Here is a 14,836-nt window from a genome sequence, read left to right on the forward strand (position 1 = left end):
TCTGCCCATTCAGTGAATAGTTGTGTGTTGGGCTCCGTGTGTGGGACAGGCCACCCCTCCCCTGGCAGCGCCTGCTGTTTGGCAGGTGGACACCAGGCAGCAGCTGAAGTGGGGCCGGAGGTGGCCTCTCAGGTCACCTGGTTCTCACTGAAGGCCCTAGAAGCAGTGCTGTCCAACGGAAATAGAGTGTGCGCCACGTATGTAATTAAAATTTTTCTAATAGCCACATTTTAAAAAGTAAAAAGAACCAAGTGAACTTATTTTAAATGATATCAACAATGTATTTTACTTAAACCAGTATATCTAAAATACTTTCATTTTAATATGAAATCAGTATAAAAATTATGAATTAACCATTTTTTTGCTTTGAAATGTGGTATGTAAAATACACTTAAAGCACGTCTTAATATGAAGTAGCATATTTCAAGGGCTTGATAACCTCATGTGGCTAGTGGCTCCTGTACTGGACAGCACAGCTCTAGAGGAAGTGGAGCCTGGCAAATGGATGGGGTAAGTAAGGCATATTGAGGGCTGGAGAATGTGGGAAGGGGAGCTGTGTTCCACAGAGGGGGAACAGCATGTACAAAGGCCGGACGGCAATGAAAATAGGAGGAGCCGGAGAAGCTTCAAGTACAGAGTGACTCAGGTGTGAAGGCTGGGCTGGGGGTGGCAGCAGAAGGCAGCCACATGGGCTCTTGGAAGCCACTGGCCCTATGCCAGGGATGCCCAAGGAGCCTCTAGAGCATTCAGGAAGGCTAAAAAGTATGACTAGCCAGCTCATTCCTGACCACTGTGGAGGGTGCAGGAGCTGTGGGAGCAGGGACCCACAGGAGGCTGTTGCAGCCATCCAGACAAGAGACGGAGGAGCAGGGGTTTGCGGGGGCGATGGAAAGACTCCTGGGACAGAGGACGGAACTGCTAGGCCTTGGTGCTGGGATGTGGCTCACGGGATTCGGGCCAGCTGGGTGGGGAGCAGTGATGCAGACCCACGGGATGTCCTGAGGCACCTGCACGTGCAGGCCCGCGGCGCTCGAGGGACAGACCTGGCCTATGATGATACCTGGAAGCACTCAGATGGGGATTTGCACCAGGACTGGACTGGGAGGGAGCACGTTCCAGGGAGAGAGCTCAGGGAAGGCCCAGAAAGGTGGGAAGGAAAGCAAGCAGGAGAGTGCAGCGTCCTGGAAGCCAGGGAAGGACGAGAGTGTGGGGAGCAGGGTGGGTCACAAAGCCAGGCGCTGCTGCAAGGTCAGGACTAGCATCCCCTGGCTAGCCGACACAGGGATGTGGCGAGACCAGAGCCAGGTCCCAGTGGGCTGAGCTTTCTGCAGAAGCCTGACTGTGCCAGGTAATAGCTGGTAGGCCCTCAGGCTCTGGGGAGAGAGGGTTTTTAGTTAATTCCAGGTTCTTTTGGTGTTTGGTATGGTTTTAAAAGACAGAGGGTCTTCCCTGGCAGTCCAGTGGTTAAGACTCCGCACATCCACTGCAGGGGGAGCGGGTTCAATCCCTGGTCGAGGAACTAAGGATCCCCGCGTGCTGAGTGGTGTGGCCAAAAAAGAAAAGAAAAAAAAAAAGGAAGAAAAGGACATATTTCAACACTAATGGGAACGAGGCCCAAGGAGAGGCTGAAGAACCAAAAAGTGACGGTTCATGGAACCTGGGGAGGTATGGAAAGGGACACCCTGCGGGAGGCCCAGGCTTCACATAGGGCAGAAGCCATGACAAGGGGCCGGCCTAGCAGGTTCAGAGAAAAATCCCCGCCTGAGGGGAGGCTGAGCTTTGAGATTCGACCTCTCCCTTTCTCTCACCTCTTTTAGGGCACAGGCTTCTCTCTCTCGGGCTTCTCAGGTGGGCAGGAAAGGGAGGGCACCTCTGAGGACCCAGGAGGCAAAGCATCACCTGCTCTAGGAGAGGGGAGGGAAGGAGACAGGCTGGACATCAGGAGGAATTTTCCGGAGCAACAAAGGTTGCCAAAGTCTAGAACAGGGTGTCTGTTGTAGGGGACCAGTGGGCATCACGAGTGCACCCCGGGGAATGTTCCCTGGGGCCGCCGTGGTGCGACTGGTGTCCCTACTCACCAGCTGTTCAGCTGCACCTCAGGGTGTGGCTTCTCAAACTTGGCTGTCCCCTCAGCCAACCAACCCCACTTCACCGAGGACTTGTGTGACACATTGAGATGAGGACGAGACAGTGCCCCGGGGGAAAGGGGTGGGAGGCTGAGCCCTCCCACTCTCTGGCCTCCTTTCCCAGGGGGAAGTTGGACCCTGGTCTCTGGATGCCCTCTTGCCTGGGGTGAGGCACATACAGATGCCAGCGACGGTGGAGGCTGAGGCTGGGTCTGGGCTTCCCGGGTTAGGTAACGCTTACCCCATCTCAGTGCTGGGCCCTGGGGTAATAAGCACTGCTCCCCTCCAGACCACTCCCACCACCCCAATTTCCTGCTTGCTGGAAGGTAAGAGAAAGACTAGCCCTGGCCCCAGTCTCTTGTCCCTGGAGGATACTGAGGCCAGCTCCCAAAAGAGTGGGATGAGTTGCTGAGGGATCAGGTAGGGGTGTGTCTGATACCCTTGGCTTTTAGGGCCCCCACCCTCACGTGGAAGCTTTCTTGGCTCTAAATCCTGCTCTTGAGCAAGGTAGGCCCAGGCTATTGGCAGGGCTGGGAGCTGGAGGACACAGTGGGGCCCTGGGCCAACCACTGAGGACAGTTCTGAGACTGCCCTCTCTCACTCCATAACCCCTCCTCCATGGGCCAGAATTGTGGGTGCTGGGGCCCCGGTCTCTGCCTTCCACCTGCTCCTGGCCCCCAGCCCTGCCACTGACCTGGAGCTGAGTCCTTGGGAAAAATCCCCTTCCTGTGCAGGGGAAGAGAGCCCAGCAAGGCCCTCCCCTACCACACCCGACAGCGCTTTCTGCCATCACAAGGGAGGGAGAATAAGTTTCATGTCAGGTGAGGACAGGAGAGGAAACTGGGGAAGGCATTATGGAGGCCCAGGGTACGGTTTGGTGCAAAGGGCTCGAGAGTCAGGAGTCCTGAGTGTTAGTTACAGCCAGGTCACTTAGCCTCTTTGGGCCTCAAGTATTCTCTCCATTTGAGGAAGCTGAATACCTGGAGGCTGGGAGAGCGTGGACTGCAGGGGCCAGGCCCTAGGATGGGATGGTGGCTGTGATAACCAGGGAGAGGAGCCCAGGCCTGGACAAGAGAGAGATGTTTAGGATGTAAATAAAACTGACAGCACTTGATGACCATTTGGATGGAGACCATATGACTGCCTTCAACTGTCCTTCTGGGACTACAAACCACACTAAGCCCTTCCCTTGGTTTCCCACCTGACCAATTTACCCTTGGAGTGAGTACAGGCATTGCCTCCTCCAGGGTGGGCAGGAGAATGTGGGGCTTGGGGCTTGGTGCCTGGGCTTTGGAGCCAGACCAAGTGTAAGTTCCAACTCCGCCCCTCACTAGCTCTGTAACCTTGGCCGAGGTACTTACTTAACCCTCCTTAGCTGCCCACTACCAAGGACAGGGCTAACAACAGGGCTCACCTCCCATCCTGCTGTGAGGATTATGAGTTGCGAAGCATAAAGCACAGTGCTGGCCACATGGTGGGCACTCGGTATCACACACCTTAGTCCAGGTGCCGACGGCCACTTCCCAGGCCCAACTGTGAGTCCCAGGGCCTCCCCGGAGATGCAGCGTAGGTGTTACCTGACTGGTGAAAACAAGTTTAGGATCAACTTGGGAAGAAACCCAGGGGACTCTCACTGGCCCAGGAGGTGTCTGTGTCCCCCTCCCCCAAGAACCACCAGTCTGGTCACCCCAGACTTTTTTTGGAAATTTTTTTAATAGTTATTGAATGTTCTACAGCTTACAGTAAATATCATAGTTACAAATTCTTGGCTTCAATCTTTCAGAGTGATCACTATCTGATCTTCAAAACAAAACGAAACAAAAACCCAAAAGAATCCAAAACAACAAAACAAAACCAGATTTACACTTCATACACACAAGCGAGGCCATGGGGCTTTCCAATCTTTACACTCCAGGCTGTGTTTTGAAAACACCTATAAGTTCTTTGATCAAACTACTTGGAAGACACTGGTCAAAGGTTTATTATTATTATTTTAAATGTTTTTCTTTTTAAAATGTGAGTTCCAATAAAATTTAAAAATTAGATTCCAACCTGTAGGTTAAAATGAATTAAAAAATACAAAATCATATACAACGCTCTCTCACAGGGATGGTACATGTCACGAGAACAAGTTTTCTCTGTCGTGTGACATGAACAGGGATGAAGATACCTTTTAGTCAGGAGATGGGAACAGGCCCTTGGGCCTTTAAAGGTCACTACAGACAACTCCACATTGCTAGAGGCCTGGCCTTACATCCCCTTGGGTAAGGAAGAGCTGGAGTCCCACCACAGATCCAGATAATCTGGCTGACCCAAGAAGGTGGTCTTTGGGCAGTCCCACTCTTTCCCTGACTCTCAGGCATGAGGAGGAAGGCTGGAGCCTGGAGATGCTGGTCTTGCTGGGGTCAGGCCCAAAGATGACTTCACCCATTTGAGTCCTATGGGCTGGTACTTATCAGCAAGGCTGTTATATCTGTTCTCCTCAGAAAGGAAAATACCCCCTCTACCAGGAGCTGGACTGGGTACAGGGCCTCACTGCCACAGCAAGAATACCCAGGGACTACGCATGCAGCCACAGGGAAGCAAGAGTTCTAGTTTCCCTGTCTGGCTCTGTGACAACCAACCCCAATCACCTAGCCACTGGGCTGGACTCAACAGCATGCAAGATAGAAAATACCCATTGGAGAAAGTGAGGGAGTGAGACCCAAGTCTGGCTCAGGCAAGGTTGGTTATGGAATGTTGAAACTGGCCTGTCAGGAATTTTAAAGGCCGGGCCCTAGAACCACGTAATGCCTAATTTCAGAAACAAGTTGTCTAGGAGAAGGGAACATGGACAGGTAAAGGACAAATCCTGCCACCAGCCTGGCACACCCATAGTAGGCTGAGCTCTCAGAGGCTCAGGTGTGGAATTAGATGTTAGCCTGGCTGGGTCTCCTCTGCTGTGATCCTGCTTTTGGAGGTAGGTCTGGCCTGGATTCCCCTGGGGCTGGACACGAGTATGGAGCCTCCTCACCTGCCCCCTCCGCTGCCCAACCTGCCCCCTCCGGATTCCCAAGCTTGGCAAGCAGCTGGGGACCACATATCCTATAGTGATGTGGAATACAGCATGGAAAAGCAGAGCTTCCACATACTTTCACTCAACAGCAATTGAGGAGAAAATGCCATGGTGACATCTAAATGACTGCTTCAACCACAGTGCTGGGGCCAAGAGCGCTCCAAGACCCATGCCATCTAGGCCCTCTCTCTCTGGCCACAGAGCAGAGCTGAGGATCTGATATGCAGGGCTCCAGGCCTGACTCAGCCAGAGTCCTGTCTGTACAGTGAGGACACCAGAATTTGGTGATCAGAGGATCTGCACTACTTTTATGCTCCATGTGATTCATTTCTGAAGCCTACTCAGAACAAAGCCAGCCTCTCCGAAGAAGCACTCCCAGATCTCTGGGAGTGGGATACCTCAAACTTGGAACACTTTGGGTGCCCAACGGTCAGAGTTGGGATAAGGAGAAAGGACTGCACAGTGTCTCTCTAGATCCTGGTCCTCACCCAGGGGAAAAACAGGCCCAGAGACTTGAGTCAGATGTGCTTTTGGCCATTCAGGGCTACACCAGGTCCCCTGGAAGTGCCAACTCGCCAGGTCTGGACAGTGGGCAGGCTCTCCAGGGTCAGAAAGTAAGGGTACGCAGGCTTCCCAGGGACATGGGTCTTTCAACGGACAGGTGCCTGGGGCTGCCCTTGAACATGTCTTCAGTCCTAAACCTCATGACCCCAAAATGTTTTGCTCAAGTTAAGCCTTTTCTTGCAAATTCTCATCCTCTGGGTGCTACCATCTGGATATGCCTCTGGGTTCCCAGGGCTCCTCATAAAAATCTGCTCAGTTGGCAGGATTGAGCTCCCCAGGTTTCCGTGGGGTCTTCCTCTGTTTGGGGGCAGATAGGTAGCCCATCCCTTCTGCATGCCTGCCACCCAGACCCAGCAGGTGCCAGCAGAAAGCAGAGGATTTAAACAGTTCAAATCTTGGCTCTTTCTCTTATGAGCTGTGTGACCTTTGGCAAGTCTCTTAAGCCTTCTGAGACTTAGTTTTTCCATCTACAAAATGGGGATTTTTGGCAATCAATGTTGAAGTACTTTGTACACAGACAGAAAACTCTGGACAGGTGCGAGTGTCCTTTTTCAAGATATAGGAATGGGATACGTACTTTTGGGTCACTGCCAGGAGAGAAAGAGGAACAGCAGCAACTGCCCTGTCTCATGGGGAAGAAATTAAATACATTTTTCCAAAACGTGGCAGAAAAATAAATTCCAGGCTCTTAACCACTTGGGGGCACTCCAGACTCCAGCTTCCTAGACCCCAGCCTAATGAGGAGGAGCCAGGTAGAAGTGGCAGAAGCCAAGAGGGTTGGCTGGTGACTGGAACCACCTGTACCCCTGACCCTGGCCACCAAGCCTGTGGTACTAGGGAGAGGCAGTGGAGTGGGGTGGAGAGAGGGCTTTGCTGGTGCCATGCTGTAGCTTGCTATGTATGTAGGCACACCCCTTGTCCTTTCTGGCTTGCTGGCCTTCCTACAATGGCAGGGCCCTTCCAGCTCTGACCTCTGTCCAGCTTGACCACTGGGCCATCCAGTATCTTTGGATAACACCCATGGTACCTCCCAACAGACGCCTGTGATCCTACCAGGTGTGCTCTCATCCTACCACAGGCACACTACTGCCCCTGTTCTCCTGGGCTCAGTCCCTCTGCAATGACTCCCCAAGCTTGGCCAGGCTTGTGGATCTCTGTCAAAGCAAAAGGGTGAGGCCAGCTGAACTGGGACTCCAGTGGCTCAGGCTGAAAAAGGGGCACTGGGCCTGGGCTCTTCCAGACCACAGCATTTTCACACCTTGTTTTTGCCTTGGGGCCTGTCTTTGATCTTGAATTACATACTAGGGCTAAGAGAGGGTACTGAGCATTGATGTTTCTGTCCATGAGCCGTGTGTGGATTCAGACTGCAGGGACAGAGGCAGCAGGCTGGGATTCAAATGGCTCTGCCACTTATGAGCAAGTCACTTTGCTTTTCCAAGTCTCCGTTTCCTCATGGATCAAATGAGAAAATAATCTATTTCACAGGGTTAAACCAGATGATGGATATGAAACTGCTTTGTGAACTGTGAGGTACTAGATGTTAGTTTTTACTTACTGGTATAGAATGAACAAAAGTAAAAAGGTCATTCCTAGATCTCCTCCCTTTTTCCTTCTCTCTGTGGTCCTACCCTAGCCCATCTGGAGGCAGCAGGGTTCAGGGAAGCTTGTCAGGATACCAGCATTCTGCTCACTTTGGGCAAGTTCCCTTTCCTTTTAGAACCAGTTTTCTCATTTGTCAAATGGGTGTAATAACTCTGACCCTTGCTCTCAGGGCCAGTAAATTAAAGGCTGTGAAGTGCTCTGAAGTCTATGAGGCACCTGACAAATGCAAAGGATTCCTATTATTATTATAATCATTATTATTATTTTGGCATTTTCTAAACATGTATGACATAATCTAAAACAACCTTCACCCACCCTTAGAAAACCAGACAGTAGGAGGAGGTATTTGCAAAAAATGGATTAACACTGGAAAACTTCCTATTGTTTTAAAATGAAACCTCTTCAGCACCCCAGAACAGACCATTTAATTTCGGACAGCTGGGCTTCTCCTTACCAGTGCTGCATTTCCCTGGAAAGCCAAGAAGGTGGGCCCTCAACTCCTGGCTCTGGGTTGAGGATGCTGCTGGGCTTTGCCCTCCTGGGAACAGCCAGATAGCCTCTGAGGTCCTTCTGGCCCAAGGGCTTCCTGATTTTCTCCTCCTTTAGGGAGACACGGCAGGTAGGGGTAGGGATTATGTCCAAGTATGCATGAATTTAAAATGAAGAGAGTTATTTAAAAGTTATAAATGTTATCAATGATTCCATTCTGTACAGTAAAATGTTCCTCTCCCCGCATCCCCAAAGGGGCTGCTGGCCCAGCCAAGTGCTGGGAGCAGGGGGACAGTGCTAGACTACCGGGCTCCTGGCTGAGACCAGTGCGTCCCTCTTCTCCCAGGAGAGCCCATGTCTCCTCCTCCTCTCCTCTCAGGATGAGGGGCTACTGTCTTAAAAGCATGGACTCCTTTTCAGCCATCCCTAGGGCTGGAGTCAGGTATAGGATGAGAGTTCCAGATGTCTTCACAGAATTTCCAAATGCTATTTCTTCATTTGCAATTTCTGTTCCTGCCATCTGCCCCCATGTCACCTCTGCCCAGTCTTCAATCCCCGCCTTTGGAATCCATGGAGGGAAAGAGCAGAAACAAAAGCCCAGAGACTGTTCCCGAGTTCACCAGGTGTGGGCACTGCTGACTTCATTTTTACAAAACCAAGCCAATCCATCCCTAGGTAAATTTTCATGGGCAACATGCCCCAGGCAGGAAGGCTGCATTTAATGCTGATTTACTGCAAGGTCTAGGGAAGTCCTTTCCGCTTCTCTGGGCCTCAGCTTCCTCATCTGTCAAACAGGGGAATGGATGAGATGGTTGCTAAGGTCCCTTCAGTTCCATGAGTCTATGAAGTGTTTATTGCTATTGCTTTTCCTTCACTATCCTGACCTTCAGAGCTGCCAGCACCCGTCTGGAATGTGGTTCCTTCACTGTGGCCATGAATGGCACAAGGTAACCAAGAACTTGGCCTGTCTGCCAGCGCCATGGACAGACAGGTGAGCCCTGGAAGTGGGAAGGGCAAAGGGAAGGGAGAGAAATGCCATAGGTTTCCACTCTGATCAGGAGCAAGCTCCTCATCAGAGTGGATCCATGAGGGCCCAGGGGCCAAGGTCTGGATTACACAGGGCACCTGGCCTTCCAAGGCTTTGGGAGGCTGGGATCCCACCACCCTGCAGCTGCTTGGTAGGTCTGAGGTCAAAATCACCTTCTGAGGAAGTGCCAAGTCAGTTAACATCACTGTGCAAGTTACAGGGTCCAGGCCCAGACAATTTGGCCAGAGACCTTACCAACCAAAGCCAGCAGGCAAGCGCCTCTCGACCCTCTTCCCTCTTCCTTTCCATAGTGCCCTCCCTCCCCCCACCCTCCCCCAAGTTCTCCCAAAGAAAGAATCTGGTTTTCCCAGGTTCTGATCTGGGGTATTATTAAGCTGCTATGAACACTCCTACCTAATCAGGTGGTTTTGTTCTTGGTCTGTTGCGATGGTTCTCAGAAGAGATTTCATTTGTGTCAGGACATGGTAATGTCTTAAACTAATCCTGCTTGAGGAAAATCAAAAAAGAAACAATCCCCCAGAGATGTGGCCTGCTCAACAGCTCTGAGTTCCTACCCTGGACCTGAGGATCACATCTCTCATGCTCTTCAAAGGAAATTGCGCCTTCAGCTGAACCACTGCAACAGACCCCACTCTCTGACTGCTGCTAGACTAGGCTCCCGGGACTGGATTCTTGGGGAAGAAAAGAAGAGCAGAGAGGATGTGCCTGGTCAGGTAGGAGGAGGGCTAGAGCTGGAAGGGCAGTGGCTAAAAGGGGGACAGTGGGGAGAGGCAGGAGATTAGAAAAAGCAGCTTTTACAAAAACCGAAAATAAAAACCAAAACCGTTAAAGATGCATAAAGTGACCCTTGCACTTCCGTTGTCTCTTCTTGCAAATAGAGGTGGTGCTGCTAGGGAGCTGCTCCAGCACCTGTGTAAGACTTGAGTAGTTGCATACAATGTGTGACTCCAGATCTGGGGGAGGAAGGGGAAGGCCGTTAGTGACAGTGATATCCCTGAGGCCACTTCAGGAAGCTACTGGACCCCCTCCCCTCATGCTGGGAGCCCTAAATGGAGCCCTCTGTGCCTTCCCAGTGGAGCTGCCTGTTTCCCTTCCAGTGCCAAGAGCTCCTGGAGGAGGAGGGCGGGGGAGATGAGGAAGTAGGGCAGAGGATTTTCGAATCCCTGGAGCCCTGCAGTTCACTGGCACTGCCTCAGCAGCTGCAGAGGGCAGCAAGGAATCTGGTGGTGGGGATGGCCCAGAGTTTCTGCCTGGCCCCAGTCAGAGCCAACATCTGACTGAGGTAAAAGTTCATTGGAAGAATGGGGCCCACAGGTAGAAGATGCCTGAAGACGGTATGGTAAAGAGCACAGAATTTAGTACTAGAGGATTGGAGTTCAAGTCCCAGTTTTTACTGGTTAAGTGATGTTGAACTATGTATTTATCTGTAAAATAGAGCTAATGATCCTTATTTCACAGAGTTACTGTGATGATCATGAGAGAGCATACGTTAAGTATCTAGAATATATATAAAGTTACAGCTATTATTAAGAGTGATATTACTGAACCTGGAGCAGGAAAGTAACTGGTAACTGTCACCTGCCCCTTGCCGACACCTGTGCTTCAGACCAAGACAGGGGCTTTGAAACGATTCTGTTTTGTCACCCTCCTACCTCTCCCACCCTGGGCCCCACTCACTTGGATGGGATGCAGGCTTTACCAGTGCGGGGGCACATAGCTGTACGCAGGGGTCCCTTGGGCCCTGTATGCTGGCATGGAGACAGGGTGTGCCCCAATCGCGGTGTGCTGGGGTGCAGTCAGCAGGGTACCTGAGCATCCAGAGAGAGAAGAGGAAACCTGATGAGGCCGTCCCAGAGCACTGGGATGAAGAGGATGAAGCCACAGCCTTTCACACAGCTGCTGCCCACCCTTCCACATCTTGCCAGGGGAAGCGTTCCTCATGCTCCAGGACAGTCACTCACTCATCTTCAGTGGCCTCCTTTCACCCTTCTTTGTATGCTCCCCTCACTGCACCAACATCACACTGAGTGGTGATCGCTGGTTCACATCGTTGTGTTCCCACTAACCTAGTTGTTCCTACGGGTAGGGTTCTGGTCTGATCTATCAGTATGTGGTCCCCAGGACCCAACCAACAAGGCTGGCACCCAGCAGACATTCAATAGCTTGCTCACCTGATCTGGGGAGTGAGAGGCCTCAACAACGCCTACATTAGGGGGCAGAATAAAATCCCAACTCCCACCTCCTGTCCACTCAACCCCTCATACTCTCTTCCCCCAGAAGGTGACCTAGCTGATTCTTTGAAAGTTGGGTCTCTAAAGGTTATTCAGAGCCCTCTTTTCTTCTCATGCCTTTCTTTTTAATGCCAGTTCATCCAAAGACTTCCCTAAACCTGCTCTTCCTCTGGCATCTCTCCCTGCCCCCATTCTCAAGGTTCCCGAAGGGCAGGGTTTCTGGAGTAAGCCAGAAATGGAGAAGGGGTCCTCTTGGACTCCTGCTTCTCCTAAGCCTCACAATTAATTATTGGACAGGTCCTTAAGCTCCTGCCTGCTAAATAACATTGCCCTATGCCCTCCTTTCTGGAACCCTGCTGCTATCAGAGTCCTAGCATCATCATGTCTCCTCTAAACCAGAGCTTCCCCCTGGCTAAGCCTGCCTCCACCTTGCAGCCAGAGAGAATGATTAAACCAAACTCCATCTCTCCTCTGCTTATCTCCCCATTACCTAAAGGTATTCAAGACTCTCCACCACTTTATCTCTGACAACTATTCCAGCCACCCTTCTAACTCCACGCCCCTATTTTCTAAGTGATTTAGACCATTTCCATTCTGTGAATGTGCTTTACCCATGTTTTTTACCCCTGGACTGCCCTTCCCTTTTTCGTCTCTCTGGTTAGCCTCTGTTCACCCTTTAAGGCCTAGCTCAATAAGTCCTCCTTGGTGAAATCTTCCCCATCCCTGTGGACAGAGTTAGAGGGTCCTCCTCTGTGTTCCTAGAACCCCCAGGCATAGAATTCTTCATGCTTTGCTACAATCGATTCCATGACTGTGTTCTCCACTGTCATGAGTTCCTGGAGGAAGGGGATGGACACCAACACAGATGTTGCCCTTACCTGCTGACATCGCCATGGTGGTGCCGGCCACCATGCCCATGGCCACACCATTGGTCCTGGGAGCAGCGACAGGCGCCGGGTAGATGGCAGAGGGAATGCTGTTGGGCTGGACGACCGTGGTGTGGTGGATGACATGGGGCTGGGCAGCATACACCGGCTGTGTGTAGTAGGCTCCCTGGGGGAAAAAAGGCTGAGGTCACACAGGCTTCTGGAGAGGAGGGGAGCCTGTCCCAAACCCTAAGGGATGGGGTCAGAGAAGCTCTGGCCCAGGGACACAAGGTCTGGGGCTCTGCTTCTGTCTTCTACGTGGCTGTGGACAGTTCAGTGCTGGGCTCAGCTTCTGGTCTGAAAAATAAGGCTTGAACCCTGTCCTGCCTTGCTCCTAGGGCTGCTATGATGATCTACTATGTTTATCTTATTGCAATGTGCTTCTTCTTAGACTGCTTAAAATACAAAGGTAGGGACCACGATCAGTGAGTGAAGAGGGCTGTGGACGAGGCTGGTGAACTTCAGAGCACTGTGCATGTGCACACATGAGGGATTACTGGTGGGAGTATCATACTGGTGTGAATGCTGCCATTCTACATACTGGAAAAATGTCATAAATGCAGAGCACTTCCCCAAGTGTCTCTTACTATCTATTCTCCTGGAGGCAAAAAAGGTTGAGGATGGAGACAATGGTCTGAGGTGACCTCCCACTGCCTGGATCACATGACTGCTTTGTGCTGTCACAGCCCCACAGGTCTGCTGACCTTTGGGCAGAGTAGACAGGGCGTCCTGGATCATCTTAATCCAGAGCTTCTCAAATGTTTTTGCTAAATAATGACAAGAGCCTCAGACTGTGGACTGAGGTAGACTGGGGGAGTGTGTAGACTGCAAGGTTATTGTTTTAATGACACAACAGCGACAGCTCATCAGAGCCACGAACTCTCTTCTTCACCCCCCTCCACCCTACCCAGGCTGGTGGCTCCTTTACCTGCAGAAGAAGTAGTCCCGGGCTTCTACATGTACCTACCTGGGCATACAGATTCTGCTGGGGGTAGGCACTTCTGATGGGATACATGGCCGTCTGATAGGGGTTGGGTGATGGGGAGTAGGGGGGCGGAGCAGTATTACTCTGGGTCGGTGGGACCTTGTATGGTGTCCCCGCAGTATATCCTGTACCAAGGCAATAAGAGAGACTTTCAGTTAGTTGGCAGAACAGCATCGCTGGAAGGCAGCAGGTCCCAGTCAACGACTCCCCAGACAAACATGGGCTGAATCCAGGCTGGAAACACAGATGAGAACAGACAGAGAACAGGGCTCCACCCAGAGAGCCCGGGCCCCAGAGGCAGCTCCCTCAGTGGCTGCATGTGTGGCATCTCTTATTTCTCTGTCTCAGGGCTCTGATCTATAAAATAAGAGGCTGGGACCAGATGATCTCTTAAGGGACCCTTGCAGCTCAAACAGTCTGGGACTCTGAGCCATGTGCCATGAGACAGGCAGGTGTGCATGGACAGGAGACCCTCAACCTGCTCGCTCTATACTGCACTCTCTCTCCTTGCTTTTCTGTCTCCATACTCAGCACCTCAGGGCATCCTCTGCTGCTGCTTCTGTCTTGCTTTCTCCTGTATTCTCTCTTTGTCTCCTTTTATCTCTCTCCCTTTTTGGACTGCCCTCCACCATGTTCCCCTTCTTCCCTGCCAAGTTTTAAGGTGGAAACCCCACTGAAAACCCCATTCAGAGACCCTCATCTTCTAGGATGCTGAAAAACTTTGCTCTACACAGCTGGCCTTTCCTCCCCTCCTGGGGTTTGGGGGAGGGCCACCACTGTCTGAAAGACTGAAGTCAGGGATCAAAAAGGTTCACATCGACCTGGAACCCAGGCCATGTGGGGTCAGCAGGGTGGACTGAAGCTGGGTAGGGGCTGAGAAGTCAGGCCCCAGGAAGCTCACAATCAGCCATTCAAACAAATTGTGCTGCCTTTGAATTTTCTGGAAAAGAGAGTCAGATCCTAAGTTCGCAGGAAAAACCTGAAACATGAATCACTCAGGAACAAGACTGTGTTCTTAGAGAATCACAAAATGGAATGATTCTTTGGAACCCAAGTGATCATCAAGTAGCCCCCACTCTCTTACTCTGTACTAGGGGATCCTGGAGTTCAGAAAGAGCAAGTCTTTTTAGGAACACCACCTTCTTTCTGAGTTGAAGGGACAGTGCCAAGGGATCCTGGCTTTGGATGTCCAATGGGGTGCCGCTGGGGCTTCTTCCCTGTCCCCGTCCTGGCTTGGTCTGGCTGACACATCACTGAACCTCTCTTGGCCTCAGGTCTTTCTCCTACAAGATGCTCACCAAGGACCCTTTCAGTAACATGGGGCTGTTTTTACAAGAAGGGACTGGGGCCAGAGTGAAAAGGGTGATTTACTGGAAGAGAAGAGGTCCAGGCTTCAGGCCAGGATTTCCTCCAATCTGCTGTGACTACTGGCAAGTCTCTGGGCCTTAGTTTCCTATTTTGTAAAATTAGAAGGCTAAGAATGAAGATCTCTTCCTGAACTAAAATCCCATTTTTCTGAAGACCCTGGGTCTCTTCTACCCTAACCCCAGTTAAAGCAAGCTGCCACACAGTCACAAATCTCTCTCAAGTCACACCACAGCTTTGGCATGGTGACCCCCTGCCCCTGATGAGCTACTCAGAAGGGTATGAGAGCTGTTATTTAGTCACCACCCAAGGCACCACCGAAAAGCTGTCCTGCCCTCTCCCCTGGAATCATGTCATTTATCTTTCCACCTGCAGACCCATAGTTTGTTCCATGAGAAACTGGAGAAACTGATTTTGTGGTCAAATATGCTTGGGAAATAAGTAG

General features: G+C 51.4%; 1 protein-coding gene across 8 annotated transcripts in view; it reads right to left on the reverse strand.

The window, feature by feature from the left end:
* The window catches only part of FAM168A (family with sequence similarity 168 member A), a 231,250-nt gene that overhangs the window by 24,501 nt on the left and 191,913 nt on the right, over positions 1-14,836 (reverse strand). For 4 of the 8 annotated variants that reach the window (XM_027083334.1, XM_027083333.1, XM_027083336.1 and 1 more), the window contains 4 exons: positions 13,009-13,151; positions 11,994-12,168; positions 10,562-10,692; positions 3,818-9,837 (listed from right to left, as the gene is read on the reverse strand). In XM_027083334.1, the coding sequence (XP_026939135.1) occupies positions 10,580-10,692; positions 11,994-12,168; positions 13,009-13,151 (431 nt within the window). In that variant the 3' untranslated portion in view covers positions 3,818-9,837; positions 10,562-10,579. Of the gene's footprint in view, positions 1-68; positions 169-3,540; positions 3,708-3,817; positions 9,838-10,561; positions 10,693-11,993; positions 12,169-13,008; positions 13,152-14,836 lie in introns of those variants that run through there. The other 4 variants (XR_003428055.1, XR_003428054.1, XR_003428056.1 and 1 more) reach the window with 3 other exon arrangements.

Source organism: Aethalodelphis obliquidens, unplaced genomic scaffold (assembly GCF_003676395.1).
Source record: "Aethalodelphis obliquidens isolate GAN/ISIS:26980383/991018 unplaced genomic scaffold, ASM367639v1 scaffold50, whole genome shotgun sequence".
Classification (NCBI taxonomy): domain Eukaryota; kingdom Metazoa; phylum Chordata; class Mammalia; order Artiodactyla; family Delphinidae; genus Aethalodelphis; species Aethalodelphis obliquidens.